We start from the raw sequence: 22,999 nt of genomic DNA on the forward strand, positions 1-22,999 counted from the left end.
ATGCATGTCAGTCCGTCCGTCTGTCTGTCCATGTATTCTTGGACAAAATGCAGGTCGTATTTATTATCCGATTGAGATGAAATTTTCCAAACAATATTTGTTTGGCCCAAGGACGAACCCTATTAAAATTGGAGATAATAATAGATATAGCTCCCATATATATCTTCGTCCGATTTGCATTTTATTGTGCACCAAACGTGTAATATCAGTCCGAATAGTATGGAATTTTGCACATACAACCAAATTAGGCCTGAAAATAAGTATGCCAAATTTGATCGAAATCGGTTCAGATATAGCTATAGCTCCCATATATATTGTTCATCCGATTTGTTATTTTTGTCCTCCGCAGCCGTAATATCCACTCTGTAACAACAATATTTGGGGAAATATATCAAATGCAGCTCAGAAATACCTTTGCTAAATTTTATCGAGATCGGTTCAGATTTGGATATAGCTCCCATATATAACTTCGTCCGATTTACCTTTTATTGTACACCAAACGTCTAATATTTGTCCAAATGGGATGGAATTTGGCACATACGACCGAAGTGAGTCTAGAAGGTAGTATGCCAAATTTGGTGAAGATCGGTTCAGATATAGCTATAGCTCCCATATATATTGTTCATCCGATTTGTTGTATTTGTTACCCACAGCCGTAATATGCACTCCGTAACAACGATATTCAGGGAAATATATCAAATACAGCTCAGAAATATCTTTGCCAAATTTTATCGAGATCGGCTCAGATTCGGATATAGCTCCCATATATATCTTTATCTAATTTCAAATTTTTTTTCGGGCAATACAAGTCCGAATTTAAAAGATACAAATGCTTCGACATATTTAGTACTTTTAATTTTAAATTATAATTATAATCATAGGGTGTATGATTGAATTCTCCCATAACAACTTTTAATGGTTATATGGAGCTCAGCTAAATTAGCAAAGTGTGTAGGGTATCATAAAATCGGCCCGCCCGACTTTAGGACTTTCTTTACTGGTTTTATCTGTATTAGATGAAGTATTAAAATGGAATGCTTCGGTCTGCTATATCTGTTACCTCGCGCATATTTCCTCATTTTCCAAAAGTTTGCACATACCACATATAAAGTATAGGAAGTAGTCCATATAGTCTAAATCTGGCACCTTGTAATATTTTTATCAGCTTTAGGTCCAATACAAATTGGTCAACTGCTTCGGAACCTTCCCCATAAAGGGTCAACAGTTTGAAAAATCATAAGTCATGGCTGGAGTTCTACTTCTGTCGGCAAAACCGACTGATACAATTTTACTTGTTCTGATATAAAAAAAAGTATTTGTTTGTTTATCCACCATCAAACCTGTTTAATTGATCCGATTAGTATCTAAATCAATTCCATCCCTTCGGAGCGGCAACAACAAGGCCCTTTCAATGTTCTTGTTTTGATAATCGCAGTATCCTTTACATCCCTTTACAAAAGGCCGCTCAATATTTGTCTAAATAATTATAGTTATTAATAGCTCAATCGGGCAATGTGTAAAAGGCCCATTGACACTACCTGCATTCTATTTGGACATCATCTGTGCCTGAGTGTTTTATCCATGACAAGCAAACAAGCGGGTGAGCGAAGGTTGAAAAAAGGTCAAAGAGTTACAAACAGATTTATAACGAAATCGTTTTTTTTTTTTTTTCAAATGGATATCTATAGCCCTCCGAACAAATAAAACATAAACTCTAAAAATAATCATCCACCCTCTCTCGACTCGACTCGTCACTTTGCGAGTTCAATGATGGTTTATGTCCTTTTGTGTTATTTTTGATCAGTTGTCTGACATTTCAGCTACTGTCATTGTGTGTTGTGAAGTTTTACTCCTCTGGCATTTAACTTTTTTTTTTTTTGCAAATCGCCATAGAAACGGAAACGCCAAAACACACACACACACACGCACCCATACACAGCTATATGAAACCTACAGATGGATATCAGTTACATATGACCGACCAACCGACCATTGCATCGAACAAATGTTGATGCAACGTGACAGTTTCAGTCATTCAGTTAGTTTGTCAGTCAGTCAACCAGGCATGCCATCCCATCTGAGTGAGTTCGCCATTAACCAGTTAAGATGTATGTAATCCATGGGTTGGGTGTGCTGTAAGCCACTAGCCAGCATGTTACACATTCTAAAATCCCCCCCCCCCCAAAAAAAAAACTACTTCCGTAATAAATTCATATTGTGAAGAGGGGGGAAGGGAGCTAAACGAACACACTCATCCATCCATCTGCACAATCTCTTCTCTATCCATTGCAAATTATTTCAAATTTATGCGCACATAAATTTATTTATGTTTGTGTGTATGTATGTATGTATACCTCAATGTATGTGTACATGCATTTGTACATACACTTATTATGTATACAGTTGATGTATGGCAGCTTGTCTGCATAAATAAATAAACGCATAAATTTTTGTTCAAAAGTTTCAGTAGATGGAGGAATCAATGTTAGTTGTGATCCGCAAAAAAAAAACATTGAATGGGAGTAGTTGGAGGAATTGCAGAAAATTGTGTGGAGGATATTTTGTATTGCTTAAAATGAGATGTAGTTGTTAAAATATTTTTGATGGACCTTAGGACATGCACCCTTAGAATATATCCTAAAGGACTCCTAAGACTATAAACGTCTGTATTTTTTATACCCACCCGTTTGTAACACCTCGAAATACACATGTAAGGCCCCACAAAGTATATATATATTCTTGATCAGCATAAAAATCTGTGCCGTCTGTCCGTCTGTGGAAATCGCTCTAGCTTCCGAACGAATTGAAGTAGATTGATAAAATTTTACTCAAATGTATGTTATGTCTGCAGGAAATGGGCCATGTAGGTCCACGTTTTGGTATAGCCGGAATTGTTTCAAATTTGGTGTTTGCAGTTCATAATGAATACTGCAGCCTAAGACAAAAAAAAATTGTCTGTGCAGGTCCACGTCTTCCCATAGCCCCCATATAATGGTACCTCCCGATATTCTGTAATTTTGATGATTTTAGCGACACTTTTTACCGGAATTGTTTCAAATTTGGTATTTGAAGTTCACAATGGATACTACAGCCTAAGACAGAAAATTGTCTATGCAGGTCCACGTCTTCGTATAGCCCTCATATAACGGTACCTCCCGATATTCGGTATTTTCATGATTTTAGCGACATTATTCACCGGAATTGTTTCAAATTTGGTATTTGATAAAGGTACCTCCCGATATTCGGTATTTTGATGATTTTATCTACATTATAACCGATTTTTTTAAGTTTCGCATGTGTCGACCCTAATATAACAGCTACATTCGGTATTTTTAGGATATTAACAGAAATTTTAACGGATTTTATTGTTTTTGAGAATTGCCGAATTCGTCCCAAATGGTGGTGGGATCGGGTTCGGCCCGGCCGAACTTACAGCTTTTTTACTTGTTTTTTTTTTTTTTTTTTTTGTGCATGTTATTGAAGGGTCTTCCGAAATGCCAATGTGGGAATTTTTGGAAGGACCTTTGAGACTGCGTCCTTAACAATATTTTTGGATGACCTTTAAGACTTCAAATATGGGTATTGGGAAGAATACTTTTGAAGGGCATTTTTGAACACAAAATTAATCCTTTTAGTACAATATTTGAAGAAACTTTGAGAAAAGGAGTATTTTTAAAAATATTTTCTAAGAAAGTGTAAAACTATAGACTTTGAATTTTAAAGAATATTTTTTAAGGACTCATAAGGATACAAACGTACACATTTTAAAAACCATTGTTTATTTAAATTTTTAATATGTTTTCAAAGGGTCTTCCTTTGATTCCGCTTAAGGACAGTAAAGTCAAAAAAGTCGATTTTCAAGAAAATGCATTCAAGGTCCTTAAATCCTGCAAACGTGAATCCTTTACGAATATTCGCTAAAAACCCTTACGACGACAAAAAAAACTATTAAAATAATACTTTAACAGGACAATCTATTGGTTTTGAGAACAATTTGTCTCAAGGACCATTTTTAAATACAGGGTGAGATGAAAAAAACTGCAACAAAGTCAAACGCCGTAACATCAAATTTTAGAATAAGTTTAGATTTGTTCGAATTGGTCACCTTTGGCACAAATTATGGCCTTCAAACGGCCAATGAAACTGTTGCTCTGCGGTATTTCGGTCCATTCCCATCGAAGCCCTTGCTTGAGGTGATCGACACTTTGGTATTTTTTAGTGCCAACCTTGCTTTCCAAAATACTCCAGACACAATAGTCGAACGGATTGGTATCCGAAGATTTTGGTGGACATTGTGCGCTGGAAATGAAGCGAGCAACCTCATTTTGTAACCATTCTTGGGTGGTGCGTGCTGAGTGCGATGGTCCTGAGTCCTGTTGGAATGTCCAAGGTCAGCGGCCAAAATGGTTGCTTGCCCAATGGTTAAATACAACCTCCAGAATATTTTCGCGATAATATTCGGCATTTATTCTGATGCCACGGTCTATTAATACGAGCAGAGAGCGCCCATCAGCTGTTATGGCGGCCCATACCATCATCATGGCCGGCATGAGGCATTAACTCTGGTGGCCAATCGAAGCTGCACATTTTCAGCTGAAAATTAAAAAAAATGTTAAAAATATGGCGTTAGACTTTATTGTAGTTTTTTATCTCACCCTGTATTTCTGAAGAATATTTTTGTAGGGACGGGCTACAATCGGATTTTTGGGACTATGTTTTGATTTAAACCGTAATTTTTACACCAAACCATTAATTTTACAAAATTGCTACTTAAATTCTAACCATGCCTGAAATTTAAGCTATCAGATCCGTAACGCTTGTTCTGGTAGTTTCCCTTTCACCCAGATGATTTTGAAACTATGGATGTTGTATACATTTCATATCATCTTCAAAATCAACCCCCTTCTTCTAAACTTTGTTGGAAATATATTTGTATATCCCATCACTTGCCACGCTCATGCCATAGAATAAGGAAGCATTTTAAAAATCATTCATAGTTAACAACAACAACAACATCCACAAAAACAACAAGAAGTACAACAACACTCAACACAACATTGTATACAATGTAATGCGGTTGCAGTTTTTGGAACCATGGCATAAAATGCAACAACAGCAATTGTACGCAGGCAACACACATCGACGCACAAGCACATAGGCTAACGAATGGACGGACGGATGAACGAACGAACATTCACATCAAATAGCTATTGACGCAACATCCATACAAAACGTCATGACAATGACGACAACACAACGAACATGATGATGTTACCAACAATAAACGCACACACACACACACACCAACAACAAAAACAATATTATGCATTTAATATATGTACGAATGTATGTAAGTAGTTGTGTGTATGTGCGGATGTTGTGTTTTGTTTGTCCTTCCAACCATTGTCTGTCGTCCATGTTTGCTGACCATTCGTTCGCCGTCGTTGTTTTTTCTTTTTTTTCGTTGGACTTTCCCTTTGGTCCAATCGTTTATCTTTTAGTACTGGGAGTTGTTGTTGTTTTTTGTTTTTGTTGTTGTTGTTTTTTTTTGCATTGTTGTCTGTCCTTGCATGCATTTGGTCTTCGTTGCCCATCCATGTTTTGGTTTGAGGCAAACAAACAAACACACATCACGGTGAAGTTCAGGTGTGTTAGCCCATGTTCGTCCAAGTGTGTCATGGAATATATATATATGTGTGTATGTATATATGTGTGCCCCTTCGATTGTCAAAGTTATCACACTGTGACATGTTGCTGCTGCCGTTGCTGTTGCTCCTTTGGTTGCTGGCTTCATGTTTTCTGGTTTTTTTTTAATTTTGCATCTGTGTGTTCACCACTGGGACCCAACCAACAAACTGACTGACCAACATTATCCCATAACGTTGTGTGCGGACATAGATCGACACTTGCCTGGAATCTCCTCGAATCCATGGCTTTTCTAACCTTGTGGGGGACCAAAGAGATGAGGTTTTTTGTAAGTTTTTTTTTATTTTTTAATTTAAACTTTAATTTCAATTTATTAAGGTTAAGGTTATAAACATGGACTCTTTAATATCGCTTCTGCAAGGACCTTTAAGGCTTCAAATGTATGTATGTTTTAAATATTTGTATAGAACTTTGAAGTTTTTTTATAAATTAGTTTTTATTTATGAATATTTTTAATGACCTTTAAGGATTATTAATTTTTTTTAGGATCTTTAAGGATACACTCGTGGATTCCTTAAAAAATATTTTCTGAGGACCTCTAAGAACACAAACATGAATTTTTCAAAAAATATTTTTAAGGGCCCTAAGGATATATACTTGGAGTTTTAAAGACTATTTATCAAGGACATTTAAGGTCATAAATATGGATTTTCGAAGGACTTTTTAGGTCATGAGTTTTTTGGATTGATTTTTTAAAAATATTTTTCAAGGACATTTAGGGCCACAAACATGAATCTTTTAAAGAATATTTTTAAGGATACAAATGTGAATTCTTGGGAAAGACCTTTAAAGCTACAAACATGCATTTTTTAACATTTTCTAGAATCTTTAGGGCCAAATATATGGATATCTTAAATAGGACCCTAAAACAAAAATTGATTTTTTTAAAAATACTTTTCAAGGTCCTTCAATGCTACAATCGTGGATTTTTTAAATATTATTTTTAAGGACTACAAACGAGTACTTTTTAAAGAATATTGTTCAAGAACTTTTGAGGACACAAACGTGAATTTTTTAATATTTTTTAAAGACCTTTAGGGCTATAATCGTGGAAGTGTTAAAGATATTTTTTTCAACGACCTTTAAGGTCACAAACGTGAATTTTTAAAGAATATTTTTCAGGAAACTTTAAGACTACAACCGCGCATGATTTTTTTAAGAATATTTTTACGGGCCTTGGATCTTAATTTATTAAAGAAAATATTTAAGGACCTTTAAGGACACAAACGTGAATTTCCTAAGGAATATTTTTTAGGACCATTAATGATAAAAACGTGGATTTAAAAAAAAATAATTTTCAAGGATAATTTTAAAAATAGATATTTTCAAGGTATATTTTTTAAGGACCTTGTAGGTTGCGGAAATATTTTTTTTAAAAATATTTTTTTCAAGCCCCTTTAAAGATACGAAAGTTTTTTTTTTAAGAATATTTTAAGGGCCCTTTGGGATGCGGAAGTGGTTTTTTAAATATTAATTTTCCAAGGACCTTTAAGGATACAAAGTTTTTTTTTTTTAAATAACATTTTTTCAAGCACTTTTAATAATACAAACTTGGATTTTTTAAAGAATATTTTTCAAGGACCTTTAAGGATACAAGCATAGACTTTTTTTATAATTTTAAACATTTAGGGATACAATCGTGTATTTTAAAATAACTTTTTTTTGGGGATGTTTAAGGATATAAACTCGTTTTTTCAAGAATTTTTGAAGGTTCTTTAAGACCACGATCGTTGATTTTTAGACAATATTTTTAAGGACCTTTTTACATTTTTTAACACCGTTGAAAATTCATTTATTTCTTAATATGTATTTTTTTACGGATCTTTAATGATTTCTATAACCAATATATCCAGGACCTTCAAGGATACTAACCATAATTTTTTAAATAATACTTTTTAGGACCTTCAAACCTTTTGGGAGTTTTAGAAACATTTTTGAGGACCTTTTAGGCTACAAACGTTTACTTTTTAAAACATATTTATAAGGACCTTCAAGGATTTTTAAAGATACAAAGGTAGATTCAAAGAATGTTTGTAAGGACATCTGGGGATACAAACGTGGTTTCAAAGAATGTTTGTAAAGACCTCCAAGAATACACATGTGGATCTTTTAACGAATATATTTTGAAGATGTTTAAGGATATAAACTTGGATTCTTTAATTTTGATTGTTGATGCTTTAGACATTATTTTTAAGGACCTTTTGAATTTTTTAATCTTTTAAAGGTACTTTGAGGCCGCAAAAGTTAAAAATAAAAAATATTTTTTAAGGACCTTTTAGGATGCGGAAGTGGTTCTTTAAAGATTAAGTTTGAAAGAACCTTTAAGGATACTAAGGTTTTTTAAAAAATATTTTTTAAGCAACTTTAGGAATACAAATGTGGACTTTTTATAGAATTTTTTAAGGACCTTTAAGGATACAAGCATAGGGTTTTTAACAATATATAACCTTCAAGGATACAAAAGTGAGTTTTATAAAAAATATTTTTTGAGGATATTTAAGGTTATAAACTTAGATTTTTCAAAGAATTTTTGTTCTTTAAGACCAAGATTGTTGATTTTTAAGGACCTTTAAGGATTTTCTATTTTTATAAGACCATTGAGGCCGCAAACCTTTTTTCTTAAAATATACATCTTTACGGATCTTTAATGATTTCTAAAAACAATATATCCAGGACTATCAAGGATACTAGTCATAATTTTATAAATAATACTTTTTAGGATATTCAAACCTTTTAGTAGTGTTAGAAACATTTTTGAACAAACGGGTATTTTTTAAAATATATTTGTAAGGATCTTCAAGGATTTTTAAGGATACAAAAGTAGATTCAAAGAAAATTTCTAAAGACCTTCAAGGATACAAATGGGGATTCAAAGAATATTTGTAAGTACCTCTTAGGATACAAACGTCGATTTTTTAACGAATATATTTTGAAGATGTTCAAGGATACAAACTTGTATTCTTAAATTTTGATTGATTGCTTTTTAAGACATTTTTTTAAGAACCCTTAAGGATTTTCAAATTTTTAAGGACTTTTGAGACCGTAAATATTGATTTTTTAAAAAAAATATTTATAAGGATCTTTATTGGTTTCTAAAAACATTTTTTTAGGGACCTTCAAGGATACAAACTATAATTTTTTAAATAATACTTTTTTAGGACCTTCGAACCTTTCAGGAGTATTTGAAACATTCTTTCGAGCACCTTCAAGGCTCTAAAAATGTGTATTTTTTAAATGAGACTGCGAACTTGATTTTTATAAAATATTTCTTGAAGCCCCATTAGGCTACACGTAGTGATTTTTCTAAGAATAATTTTGAAGGTTATAAATTAAGGTAAAGCCTGGTTTTTTAAGGATATGTTTGGATGATAATTAAGGCTAAAAATTAACTATCTAAAAACTAACAAGGCAACAAACCAGGACTTTTTAAGAATACGTTTTGAAGGATTTTTAATGCCATAATCGTGGGAGTTTTTTTTTAATATTTTTAAAGAAAATCTAAGGTTAAAAACGTGCTTCAAATGTGTCCTTTTAACACAATGTTAATAATCTTGCATATTGAAGGATATTTTTAAAGGACAACCTGACCTATAATCTTTGATTTGTTTAAAAAGTTTTTTTTTTTTTTTTTTTTTTTTTGATTAATGGCGAATAATATTAATGTTAAGTATGTTTGATCAAGGCTAACATGATTTCTCAAGTTTGATTTTTAAGGACACCTTTTCAAGGACAATCCGACCTGTAAACTGACATTTTTTAAATATATTTTTTTCTAGGAAAGCCTGACCTATAATCGTTGACTTCTCAGGACATGTTTCAAGGACAACCTAATTTTTAACCTTGTATTTTTAGGATGGGTTTTAAGGACAATCTGACCTATAATCCTTTTTTGTACTTTTTGCCAATAATTTATTCAACCCAATGCCGATTTTTCCGTAAAATCCTGAAACATAATTCTTTGCCATAAACTCTCATTACAGGAATTCTCCTCTGTGCTATTCGAATCGCAAAACAACTTTTCCAATGAAGCTGTTACATTTGCAACCATTTGCTCAACATTCGCTTCGGTAAGTAAATATGTGACTTTCTTTGATTTCACCTTTAAAAATTCCACAACAACAATAACAACGACACAAAGTTTCATATATCACTGGGTTTCAAGTTAAGAAGAACATTTCGATACGCAATGTAACAACGAGTGAATGAAAAAATATGTTTTCCCCGAAAAGGGGGGGGGGAGGGTGATGGGTTTTGCTAAAAGAAACCATGGCAGGTCTGAAGTAAAAGAAAAAAAATAAAGAGATTTCATGGGGATTATGCCAATTATATTTTATCGTAAGTTTTATTCTTTTTTCTCCTTCTCTAGCCATCCTTCTCCTCCACCTCCTCATCATCTGATTTCGATTTTTTTCAATTTATTTTTGTTGCGTTTCAGTTCAGTGAGTTGTTTGTTTCCATATTTATTTGATTTTTTTCTTTCTTAGTATCCTTTTTTTCCCCTCTTCCCATGCTCTTCCTTGGCGAACCCTTATCACTTGACTGACAAATCAAAGCGTATTGGTTGATGGCAAGCACTGGTGTTGCCATTGCCAATGCCCTTCAGTTCGTCGTTGGCCGTTGCTGCTGGTAATTCTCGCAAATTACAGATGCACCGAAGAATGAAAAACGAGAAAACAGGATTTGTTGTCTTTTTTGACGGACAGGGATTAAAAAAAAAAGAAATGACGACAACAACAACAACACTGTTGTGAGATTTTCCTTTTGAACTCAAGTTGTTGCCAGGGTGATGTTCACCAAGGGACGGAGGGGGAAAGTTTCTTATTTTGAATAGTAAGTTTTTTACAGCTTGACATGTAGTTGTTTTGGGGTTTAACGCGCTATAGCTTTGGGATAACATGTGTTTTACAGAAAAATGGGGATCGGGTTAAAGGTGTAGATTTAAACTGAAATTCACACATTCGTTAAAAAAATATTGTACATTAGATTAGTTTTAGGATGGCAAGTTGGCTCCCCCTGAAATAGTTTTGAATGGCATTTCTGGCTTAATCACTAATTCGGTTTAAAATACTGAACAATTCATACGTTTTTGTGAAGAATAGAATACTTGATTACAGGAAGTTGTTTTTTTTTATTTCGAACCCGTGGAAGGAGTCAGAATTTGAATCCTCTGCATAAATTTTGTAAAAATATGAATTTTATCGACCTTTAAGAATACAAATATAGATATTTTAAAAACTGTTCTTAGGGAATTTGGGGCTACAAATTTGGAATTTAAGGAATATTTTCTAAAGGACCTCAAAGGCTACAAATATATTTTTTAAAAAGCAATTATGAAGAACATTTAAGGACAAAAACGTGGATTTTCCCATTCATACAAGTGGACTTTTTATGAATATTTTTGAAGGACCTTTATTTGGATTTTAATTAAATAAGTTTCAATGATCTTTAAGGCTACATATGTGGTTTTTTAAGAAAAGTCCTCATGGGCATTTTAGGCATCAAACGTAGATTTTTAAGAATATTTTTTCAAGTCCTTTGTTAGGTCTAACGACTTGAATTTTTTTAGAATATTTTGCAAAGGATCTTTAAGACCGTAAAAGTGAATTTTTAATCAATATTTCTCCAGAACTTTTAGGGCTACAAACTAGGATTTTTTTATATATTGTTTTCAGGACTTTTAAACGGAAAAATCTGTTTTCAAGAGCTAAAATCTTGGATTTTTAAATACTGTTTTCAGTACCCATAAACGTGGATTTTTTAAATAATGTTTTCAGGATTTTAAGGTCGTATAAGAGTTGACTTTTTTTAAATACTGTTTTCAGAATTTTAAGGTTGTATAAGCGTTGACTTTTTTAAATACTATTTTCAGAACCTATAAACGTGGATTTTTTAAAATTCTCTTTTCACGATCTTCAGGAATTTTTTCTTATGTTTTTACTTTTTTTCAAGTCATTTATAGCTTCAAACTTGGTTTTTAATGAATATTGTTTCCAGGACATTTGGATTTTATAAGAGGATGCAGGAACTTTGGGGCAACAAACTTGGATTTTTTTAAGAATATTTTTCGCAGAGTCTTTAGGACCGCCAAAATATAGTTTTTAAAATCTTCAGAAACTAGAAAATTGGATTTTTTTAATACTTTTTTCAGGACTTTAAGGACGTATAAACGTTGACTTTTTAAATACTGTTTTCAGGATCTTCAGGACCTATACATGTGTTTTTTTTAAATACTGTTTTCAGAATCTTCAGGACCTATAAAAGTGGATTTTTTATAAAATGTAATACTGTTAATACTATTAACGTTCAGGATCTTCAGGACCCATAAACGTGGATTTTTTTAAATTCTGCTTTCAGGATCTTTAGGGCCTATAAACGTGGATTTTTTTTAAACACTGTTTTCAGGATTTTCAGGACCTATAAACGTGAATTTTTTAAATACTGTTTTCAGGAATTTAAGGTTGTATAAACGTTGATTTTTTTGAATACTGTTTTCAGGATTTTCAGGACCTATAAACGTGAATTTTTTAAATTCTGTTTTCAGGATCTTCAGGACTTTTTCTTATGTTTTTACTTTTTTTCAAGTCCTTTATAGCTTCAAACTTGGTTTTTAAAGAATATTGTTTCCAGGACATTTAGCGCTATTTATGTCTAAAAACATGGATTTTATAAGAGGACGTTTGCAGGAACTTCGTGGCGACAAAGTTAGATTTTTTCAGAATATTTTTCGAAGGATCTTTAGGACCGTAAAAATTGATTTTAATCATTATTTCCTAGGACTTTTAGGGCTACAAACTTGGATATTTTTAATATTGTTTTCAGGATCTTCTAAACCTATAACGTGGATTTCTTTAAATACCGTTTTCAAGATCTTCAGGACCATTAAACGTGAATTTATTTAAATACTGGCAGGATCTTCAGGCCCTATAAACGTGGATTTTTTTATATACTGCTTTTCGGATCTTTAAGACCTACTAACGTTCAGGACCTATTAAAGTGGATTTTTTAAATACAATTTTCTGGATCTTCAGGACCTATTAACGTGGATTTTTGAAATACTATTTTCAGGATCTTCAGTACCTAATAACGTTCAGGATCTTCAGTACCTTTCAACGTTCAGGATCTTCAGTACCTATTAATGTTCAGGATCTTCAGAACCTATAAACGTGGATTTTTATACCGTCCACCATAGTATGGAGGGTATATTAAGTTTGTCATTCCGTTTTGTAACACCTCGAAAAACATACATTTTAGATTTAGCGATATCCGTCCGCCTGTCTGTTTGTGGAAATCACTTTAGCTTCCGAAAGAAATGAAGTAGGTTGATAAAATTTTTCTCAAATGTATATTATATCTGCAGAACTTTTGGTATTGAAAATGGACCCTGTGGGTCCATGTTTTGGTATAGCCCCTATTTAGTGACACCTCCCTATTTTCGGTATTTTGGCGATTTAAGCTACATTATTCACTGGCATTGTTTCAAATTTGGTATTTGAAGTTCGTAATAGATACTACAGCCTAAGACAGAAGATTGTCTGTGCAGGTCCATTTTTATTTTTTTGCAAATTGTCAAATTTGTTCCAAATGGTGGAGGGTATAGCCCGGATCTTCAAAACCTATAAACCTGCATTTTTTCTAAATACAGATTCTTTAAACCTGGATTTTTTACTGTTTTCAGAATCTTTAGGACCGTGGATTCTTTTAAATACTGTTTTCAGGATCTTCAACGTGGATTTTAGCTCAATATTTGTTTAAGGACTTCTAGCGCTAAAACGCGGATTCTTAATGAACTATTTTAGGATGTTTGTGGCTACATTAGTCTTACAGTCTAAAGGGCTATCGAATTTTGAGAATAGTTTTTTTTTTTTTTTTTGAAGGCTTCGAAAGAGGATTTTTCTTCCAGGACCTATAAACGTAAATTTTAAGAATATTTTTTATTGACATATAAAGCCCCAAACTTAGAATTTAAGGAATATTTGTTCGAGGATTTAATGAAAACGTTTGTCAGGACCTTTGAATATATTTTTTTTAAAAATTTGAGACGTTAAAGTTGAATATTTTTAAGAATATTTTTATTGAAGGCTGTAGACGTGAATTTTTTAATGAATATTTGAAAATTTTAGTTATCGTGGATTAATGATAGTAGATTATTTAAAGTTATTTTTCAAGGGTCATCAGACCAATAATCGTGGATTTTTAGGAATAATTTTCATCAGACCAATAATCGTGATTTTTTTTAAATTATTTTTCAAGGATCATCGGACCAATAATAGTGGATTTTTAAGGAATAATTTTTCAAGGATCATCAGATCAATAATCGTGGATTTTTTTTAAATATTTTTTCAAGAATCATCAAGCCAATAGTCGTGGGCTTTTTATAAAAAAAATTTTCATCAGACTAATAGTCGTTGTGTTTTTATGAAACATGTTTCAAGGATCATCATACCAATAATCATAGATTTTAAATTTTTTCAAGGATAATCAGACCAATCATAATAGATTTTTAATTTTTCAAGGATCATAACCAATAATCGTGGATTTTTTAAGAATAATTTTTCAAGGATCATCAGACCAATAATCGTAGATTTTTTAAGAATAATTTTTCAAGGATCATCAGATCACTATTCGTGAATATTTCAAGAATATTTTTTCAAGGATCATCATTTTCATAATCGTGGATTTTTTAACAATTATTGTTTCAAGGATTATCAGACCAACAATCGTGGATTTTTTAAAAATAATTTTTCAAGGATCATCAGACCGTGACTTTTGAAGAATCCTTTTTTAAGGATTATGAGACCAATAATCATAGATTTTTTAAGAATCATTTTTCAAGGATTATCATACCAACAATCGTGGATTTTTTAAACATAATTTTACAAGGATCATCAGACCAATAATCGTGGATTTTTTAAGAATAATTTTTCAAGGATCATGAGACCAATAATCGTTGATTTTTGAAGAATATTTTTTAAGGATTATCAGGCCAATAATCGTAGATTTTTTTAAAAATAATTTTTCAAGGATCATCATTTTAATAATCGTGGATTTTTTAAGAAATATTTTTTCAAGGATCATCATTTTAATAATCGTGGATTTTTTAAGAAATATTTTTTCAATCATTTTAATAATCGTGGATTTTTTAAGAAATATTTTTTCGAGGATCATCATTTTAATAATCGTGGATTTTTTAAGAAATATTTTTTCAAGGATCATCATTTCAATAATCGTGGACTTTTTAAAAAATATTTTTTCAAAGGATCATCATTTCAATAATCGTGGACTTTTTAAGAAATATTTTTTCAAGGATCATCATTTCAATAATCGTGGACTTTTTATGAAATATATTTTCAAGGATCATCATTTCAATAATCGTGGACTTTTTAAGAAATATTTTTTCAAAGGATCATCATTTCAATAATCGTGGACTTTTTCAGAAATATTTTTTCAAGGATCATCATTTCAATAATCGTGGACTTTTTAAGAAATAATTTTTCAAGGATCATCATTTCAATAATCGTGGACTTTTTAAGAAATATTTTTTCAAAGGATCATCATTTCAATAATCGTGGACTTTTTAAGAAATGTTTTTTCAAGGATCATCATTTCAATAATCGTGGACTTTTTAAGAAATATTTTTTCAAAGGATCATCATTTCAATAATCGTGGACTTTTTAAGAAATATTTTTTCAAGGATCATCATTTCAATAATCGTGGACTTTTTAAGAAATATTGTTTCAAGGATCATCATTTCAATAATCGTGAATTTTTTTTAAAGGATCATCAGCTCAAGACCTGTATGTATAGACGAGCTTTGGGAGGGTATCTATACATATATATCAGAGTATATGATTTTCCATAGAAACAGTATTGCTAACAGTTTAAACCCCAATTACAGCTCTTCGCCCTGCCCAACTCACTTTAGGGTCTATTGGGACTGTTTAAAATAATTTTGTATATAAGTTTTTTCTGTGTATTCTATCCCTAAGAAATACACACACATATATTTCTACATTCTCAACAAAACAATGTAACAATTTTATTCTATGCTTCGTGGATTTTGTTAATTCCATCATCAAATCCTTGACTGCATCTGCTGTCGCTGATGTTCAGCTGTTGTTGAGGATGGCGACGATGATGAGTTAATGGCACTTGGCACGAAGGATGAATGAAGACGATAAAAACATACCAACAACACCATCAGGTTACTACTACTTCTGCTTCGTTTTCTTCTCCGTTGCAGCTTTTTAATTTTCCCGGCTATCAGGTGCCATGTCAGAACATTCCATATTTAATCTTGGAAAGGTAAAGGCTGAGAGAAGTTCCTTTTTGCTGCCATTTGTTCATGCCTTACTTAGCAATCAGTTAAAATATTTTCTAATAATCATGCTGTACATACGAAAGCTGTCGCCGTTGACGATGTCGCTTGGTTGGTTGGCCGGTCCGTCTGTCGGTCTGTCCGTCGGCTTCTCTGTGTAGAACAGATGAAGATAGCACAGCCAAGTACAGGAGACAAACAAGAGATATGCTCAACGAAATACAAATGGCAGTAGCTGAAGCAAAAAAAAAAAGAACAGAACAGATAGGAAAACCAAAGTGGGAAATTGAGATGGTTTAGTGGGGACGAATTGCAAACACACTGCAAATATCAGTTGCAGAACATAGGCATGATATTATAACTTAGAATAACCTAGAGGACACGGTATGATAAAGGCATTTAAATATACCCCCACAATCTTTTTTCCAGTAATATCTGGTGTTTTAAGAATGTTTTTCTACGATCAAAAATCTTGGATTTTTAAAAATAAACTTTCCAGTCCTACCAGACCAATAACCGAGAAATTAAAAAAATGTATTTCAAAAGCCAACGAAAAGTGGATTTTAGAGAATATTTTTCAAATGCCAGCAGACCAGTTATCCTGGATTTTTAAAGAATATTTTTCAAGGATTAAATGGTCTATTTAACTTGGATTTTTAAAAAATTATTTCTATTATTTCTATTTTAATAAACAATAATAGAGGACTTTTAAAGACGTCTAAACATCGGAGTTATAGGAATATTTTTTGGAGGTCTAAAAGTGGATTTATTGAAAAAGATTTTTTTAAGAACCAAAGGACCTTCAAACGTAAGCTTTTAAAAAGAATTGTTTTCAAGAACCAATAGAGCTGCAATCGTGAATTTAAAGAAAAAAGATTTTTTCAAGGACTAGCAGTCCTTCAAACGTGGATTTAAAAAAAGTTTTTTTTTTTTCAAGAACTAGCAGTCATTTAAACGTGGATTTAAAAAAAGTTTTTTTTTTTCAAGAACTAGCAGTCATTTAAACGTGGATTTAAAAAAAAAAAGATTTTTTCAAGGACTAACCTACCTCCAAATGTAGATTTAAAAAAAAAAAATCAAGGACCACAAGTCCTCCAAACGTTTATTTTTAAAAGAAATTTTTTCAAGGACCACAACATCTTCAGACGTGGATTTTTAAATGAAATTTTTTCAAGGACCACAAGTCCTCCAAACGTGGATTTTGTAAAAAAAAATTTTCAAGGACCACAATATTTTTTCAAGGACCACAACATTTTTTCAAGGACCACAGCATCTTCAAACGTGGATTTTTAAATGAAATTTTTTCAAGGACCACAGCACCTTCAAACGTGTATTTTTAAATGAAATTTTTTCAAGGACCACAGCACCTTCAAACGTGGATTTTTAAATGAAAAATTTTCAAGGACCACAGCAACTTCAAACGTGGATTTTTAAATGAAATTTTTTCAAGGACCACAGCACCTTCAAACGTGGATTTTTAAATGAAATTTTTTCAAGGACCACAGCACCTTCAAACGTGGATTTTTAAATGAAATTTTTTCAAGGACCACAGCACCTTCAAACGTCGATTTTTAAAAGAAATTTTTTCAAGGACCTCAAGACCTCCAAACGTCGATTTTTAAAAGAATTTTTTTCAAGGACCACAAGAGCTCCAAAAAAGATTTTTTTCAAGAAACAGCAGACCTTTAAAACGTGGGTTTTAAAAAATGTATTAAAGGATTAACAGTCATCCAAATGTAGATTTTTATAGTACAGACCTCCTAACTTGAAATTTTTATCAATATTTTTTCAAGGACCACCAGGCCAATAATAGAGAATTTTAAAGAGTTCCAAACGTAGAGTTTTAAGGAATATTTGTTTTAGGAACCAACGGATCTCCAAATTTGGAATTTTAAAGAAACTTTTTTCAAGACCTAACAGAAGAAGGGAATTTTTCAAAAACATGTTCCTATCAATCCTATTTTTTTTTTTGAACATTTTTAAATAGCCATTTGATCAAGAGATTTAAAAATATTTTAGGAGTAGTTTTTTCTAGGACCATTTGACCACAACCATGTTTCATATGAATGCTTTTCAAGGACCGTAGGAATTTGTGAGAAATCATTACAAATGAATTACAGACTTACTATTGCCCTCCCGATACTGTAGGGTACCTACATATAAAACCTTCCACCAGAATCTATGCGAAAAAACGAGCTGCAAATATTTGTGCAATTATTATTGTTGCAAGTTTTTTTTTTCGAAGAGATTTTGCTGTTTTTTATCCACCATTTCTTATTCAAGCCTTAAATATGGAAGTTAGGTGGCTGTCAGAGAGAAGAGTCCGACGAACAATGGTTGCCTGGATGGCGCGGCTTATGTGGCTCAATGGATGGATGGATGGATGAATTGAGGCAACAACATTAAATGTTCTGTTCGAACAATGTCTACATTCAGATGTGTCTGAAGCGAAGAACATTTAATATATACATTCTTACAGACATACAAACATGTAAGTAGTTGAGGCTCCATCATTGTTTTTGCTGTGGTTGGCAATTGCTTCGTTTTTGTTGCCTGCCTCAATGCATGGGTATGGGTTTGAGTTTGTGGTTTTATAACAAATTCATGATTCGCATGGTGTAGAATTACTTTCATACTTTAAATGTCTTTAAATTAAATTTTTCACAAAAAAAAAACACAGAATTACAACTTACAACACTTGCAAACATAACAATCGGGAGATAAACATAACGACACACACACACATAAACATAGTTAGGTCTGCAAAACAAATAACCGTAACCGTAAAAAACACAACAGCCGAAGAAGAAGCTATGATAACCACATTTGATAACATCAAACCTCCTCGAGGTGCAGAAGTCGATGTTCAAACATATGTTTGTGCAACAATGTGGTGGTGGCATGTCGGCTGGTGGAAAGGAATGCTAGAAAACTTCACTTGGCTGCATGAAATGTATTCTCATTACTCATACTTATTGTGGTAGAAATTATTGTTTTAATTTATTTTTAACGTTTATTTTGCCCATAACTCCTAAAATATTGAGTTTTTTCGCATCTTGGAGTGTTTTAAATTTAATTAGTTTGGATTAAAAAAATATTTCAAGGATCAATAGACCTCGAAAAGGATTTAAAAAAATCAAGACTAACAAAACTCTAAAAACAGTTTTTTCAAGGACCAACAGACCTTCAAACGTGGATTTAAAAATATTTTTTTAAGGACCAAAAGATCTCTAAACGTGGATTTTTAAAAAAGATTTTTTTCAAGGACCACAGAACTCTAAACGTGGATTTTTGAAAAATGTTGCTTCAAGGACCAACAGACCTTCAAACGTGGATTTAAAAAATATTTTTTTAAGGGCCAACAGACCTCTAAACGTAGATCTAAAATTTTTTTTTTTTCAAGTACCAACAGACCTCTAAACGTGGGCTTTTCAAATATATTTTTGAAGGATTAAAAGACCTCAAAAGTGGATTTTTAAAAAATATTTTTGGAGAGATTAACAGACCTCTAAACGTGGATTTTTAAAAAATATTTTATGAAGGATTAACAGACCTCTAAATGTGGATTTTTAGAAAACGTTTTTTGAAGGATTAACAGACCTCTAAACGTGGATTTTTAAAAAATATTTTTTGAAGGATTAACAAACCTCTAAACGTGGATTTTTAAAAAAATATTTTTTGGCGTGGATTTTTAAAAAAATATTTTTTGAAGGATTAACAAACCTCTAAACGTGGATTTTTAAAAAAATATTTTTTGAAGGATTAACAAACCTCTAAACGTGGATTTTTAAAAAAATATTTTTTGGCGTGGATTTTTAAAAAAATATTTTTTGAAGGATTAACAAACCTCTAAACGTGGATTTTTAAAAAAATATTTTTTGGCGTGGATTTTTAAAAAAATATTTTTTGAAGGATTAACAAACCTCTAAACGTGGATTTTTAAAAAAATATTTTTTGGCGTGGATTTTTAAAAAAATATTTTTTGAAGGATTAACAAACCTCTAAACGTGGATTTTTAAAAAATATTTTTTGAAGGATTAACAAACCTCTAAACGTGGATTTTTAAAAAATATTTTTTGAAGGATTAACAAACCTCTAAACGTGGATTTTTAAAAAAATATTTTTTGAAGGATTAACAGACCTTTAAACGTGGATTTTTAAAAAATATTTTTTGAAGGATTAACAAACCTCTAAACGTGGATTTTTAAAAAATATTTTTTGAAGGATTAACAAACCTCTAAACGTGGATTTTTAAAAAAATATTTTTTGAAGGATTAACAGACCTTTAAACGTGGATTTTTAAAAAATATTTTTTGAAGGATTAACAAACCTCTAAACGTGGATTTTTAAAAAATATTTTTTGAAGGATTAACAAACCTCTAAACGTGGATTTTTAAAAAAATATTTTTTGAAGGATTAACAGACCTTTAAACGTGGATTTTTAAAAAATATTTTTTGAAGGATTAACAAACCTCTAAACGTGGATTTTTAAAAAATATTTTTTGAAGGATTAACAAACCTCTAAACGTGGATTTTTAAAAAAATATTTTTTGGCGTGGATTTTTAAAAAAATATTTTTAAAGGATTAACAGACCTCTGAACGTTGATTTTTAAAAAATAATTTTTGAAGGATTAACAGACCTCTGAACGTGGATTTTTAAAAAATATTCTTTGAAGGATTAACAGACCTCCATACGTGGATTTTTAAAAAATATTTTTTGAAGGATTAACAGACCTCTGAACGTGGATTTTTAAAAAATATTCTTTGAAGGATTAACAGACCTCTATACGTGGATTTTTAAAAAATATTTTTTGAAGGATTAACAGACCTCTAAACGTGGATTTTTAAGAAATATTTTTGGAGGATTAACCGACCTCTAAACGTGGATTTTTAAATAATAATTTTTGGAGGATTAACAGACCTCTAAAGGTGGATTTTTAAAAAATATTTTTAAAGGATTATGAGAGTTTTAAGGAATATTTTTTTTTTTTCAATAACAAACAGACCTCCAAACGTGTATTAAAAAAAAGATTTTCAAGGACCAACAGACCTCTGAATGTGGATAATAATAATAATAATATAATAATAATATCCTCCATCTTATGCCAGAGGACTCAATAAACACTTCCATAGTTTTGTGGCACATTCCCTGGGAATATGAGCAAAAATATTTAAACAGAAAAAATGGTCCCTGCCCTCCTCCTCATCACCAAAAAATTATGGCTAAAGTAAAGGCACGCGTGCGGAACATTTTGTTTATTTATTCCTCCTTAGCACACCCCTCCCATCTGACATCTTCTTCAGATTTTCTACTCGAAAATGGTTTTACCTTTTTTTCCTGCCACAAAATCGAAAAAAAAAACAGACTTAACAAAGATGAAACCCCAAAGCGAACATAAATAGTATTCCGCAAGGTAGGTAAATCCATTGAAAAAATAGGCAGTTTTTCTACCAAAGGGAAGTATAGGAGGGGGTGATATGGAAATATCAATAACTGCAACAAAACTAAACCTTGTAAGCAGTGGCAACATTTTGCCAAACGTTCTCCACCACCAATGGAAGAGAAAATGTTAAAAAGAAATGTGTGCTGTTGTGCCAAAAAAAAATCACCTATCTACACAAAAAACAACAACAACGTCAGTCAGCACACAATGAACAACAGCAACAACAACGTCGACGCCGTCGATGTTGGCAACGAAGCAAAACGCAAGAAAAAGAAAATGAAGTCACCACGCCCTTTGGTGCTGCCATTGGTCCTTGCGGGGTATAAAAAGAATCTTCACAAGAATGTGAACGTGTGAAAAAATGATGAGGACGAGAAGAGAGAAAGAGCGAGAGTATGGGTGTGTGTGTGTAAAATACTCTTCCGTCGTTTTACAAAACGACACAGGCTCATACACTTGCCTGTGGGGCAAAAGACTGGCTGAGTGAGTGACTGACATGCATACATGAGGAAGAATTGACACACACACACACATGCATGGTTATACTCTCTTTTTGCAAAAGAAGGGATGTCGAAGTAAAAAACGAAAAGAAAAAAACTTAACAAAACAAAACTGAGAAATAAAAGAAGGAAATCAAACACTCCAAGGCACACACATCCGTACACACACACACACACACATTGACAACAGTTCCAGCATAAAAATCAGTCAAAAAGAAGCAACGTTTTTTTTTTCTCCCTTCTGGGCCAACAACAAACGACAGCGACAATGTTCAAGAAGAACGACAGTACAAAAAAAGATGGGTGGCAATGTTTAAAGGAATAAAAAAACCCAACAACACATCTTGGTGGAGAATTACAAAGACAACAGCAGCGAGTGCAGCATCGATGAACACCAACAAAAAAAAGAAAACAGAAACAAGCGTGTTGTTAATATTTTCCTCCTCCACTCCACCACTAGGTATCCCACAGCCACTAGTGGAGCAAGCTACTGTAGAAGCGGCAACTTGGAATTGCGAATTGTGGTCGCCGTCGTCTTCATCATCGGTCGGTCGTTGTGCCACGAAAAAAAAATCGCCTTTGCCTTCTTTTGCCGTTGGTGGTGCTCTCTGTCAAAGGCGAAGGCTATGTTGTTTTTATATCCTTCGCCATTCTATGGTGGGTATATTAACTTTGTCATTCCGTTTGTAACTCCTCGAAATACTCATGTCAGACCCAAAAAAGTACACATATTTTTGATCAGCGTAAAATTCTAAGACGATTTAGCCCTGTCCATCCGTCCGTCAGTCCCGCTCGAGTCAAAACATATTAAAATAGGAAACTAAAGTTTTGCACAGATCAGTCTTTCGTCTGCAGGCAGGTCAATTTCGAAGATGGGCTATATTGGTCCACGATATCGTATACCCTCGATACAACGGTACCTCTCCATATATTCGGTTTTTTGATTATTGTAGCCAATTTTTTCAATGAAATTGTCTGAAAATCCACACAAGAAGTTCCTTCTGAGTACATTACCCCCTGGAAGAGTATTGTC

At 32.3% G+C, this 22,999-nt stretch overlaps 1 protein-coding gene across 1 annotated transcript in view; it reads left to right on the top strand.

Annotated features, from left to right (window-relative positions):
• The window catches only part of LOC131806593 (uncharacterized), a 360,173-nt gene that overhangs the window by 305,285 nt on the left and 31,889 nt on the right, over positions 1–22,999 (top strand). The window contains exon 4 of the mRNA XM_059130919.1: positions 9,687–9,773. Within this exon, the coding sequence (XP_058986902.1) occupies positions 9,687–9,773 (87 nt within the window). The remainder of the gene's footprint in view (positions 1–9,686; positions 9,774–22,999) is intronic.

The sequence above is a fragment of the Musca domestica genome, unplaced genomic scaffold (genome assembly GCF_030504385.1).
Source record: "Musca domestica strain aabys unplaced genomic scaffold, Musca_domestica.polishedcontigs.V.1.1 8, whole genome shotgun sequence".
Classification (NCBI taxonomy): domain Eukaryota; kingdom Metazoa; phylum Arthropoda; class Insecta; order Diptera; family Muscidae; genus Musca; species Musca domestica.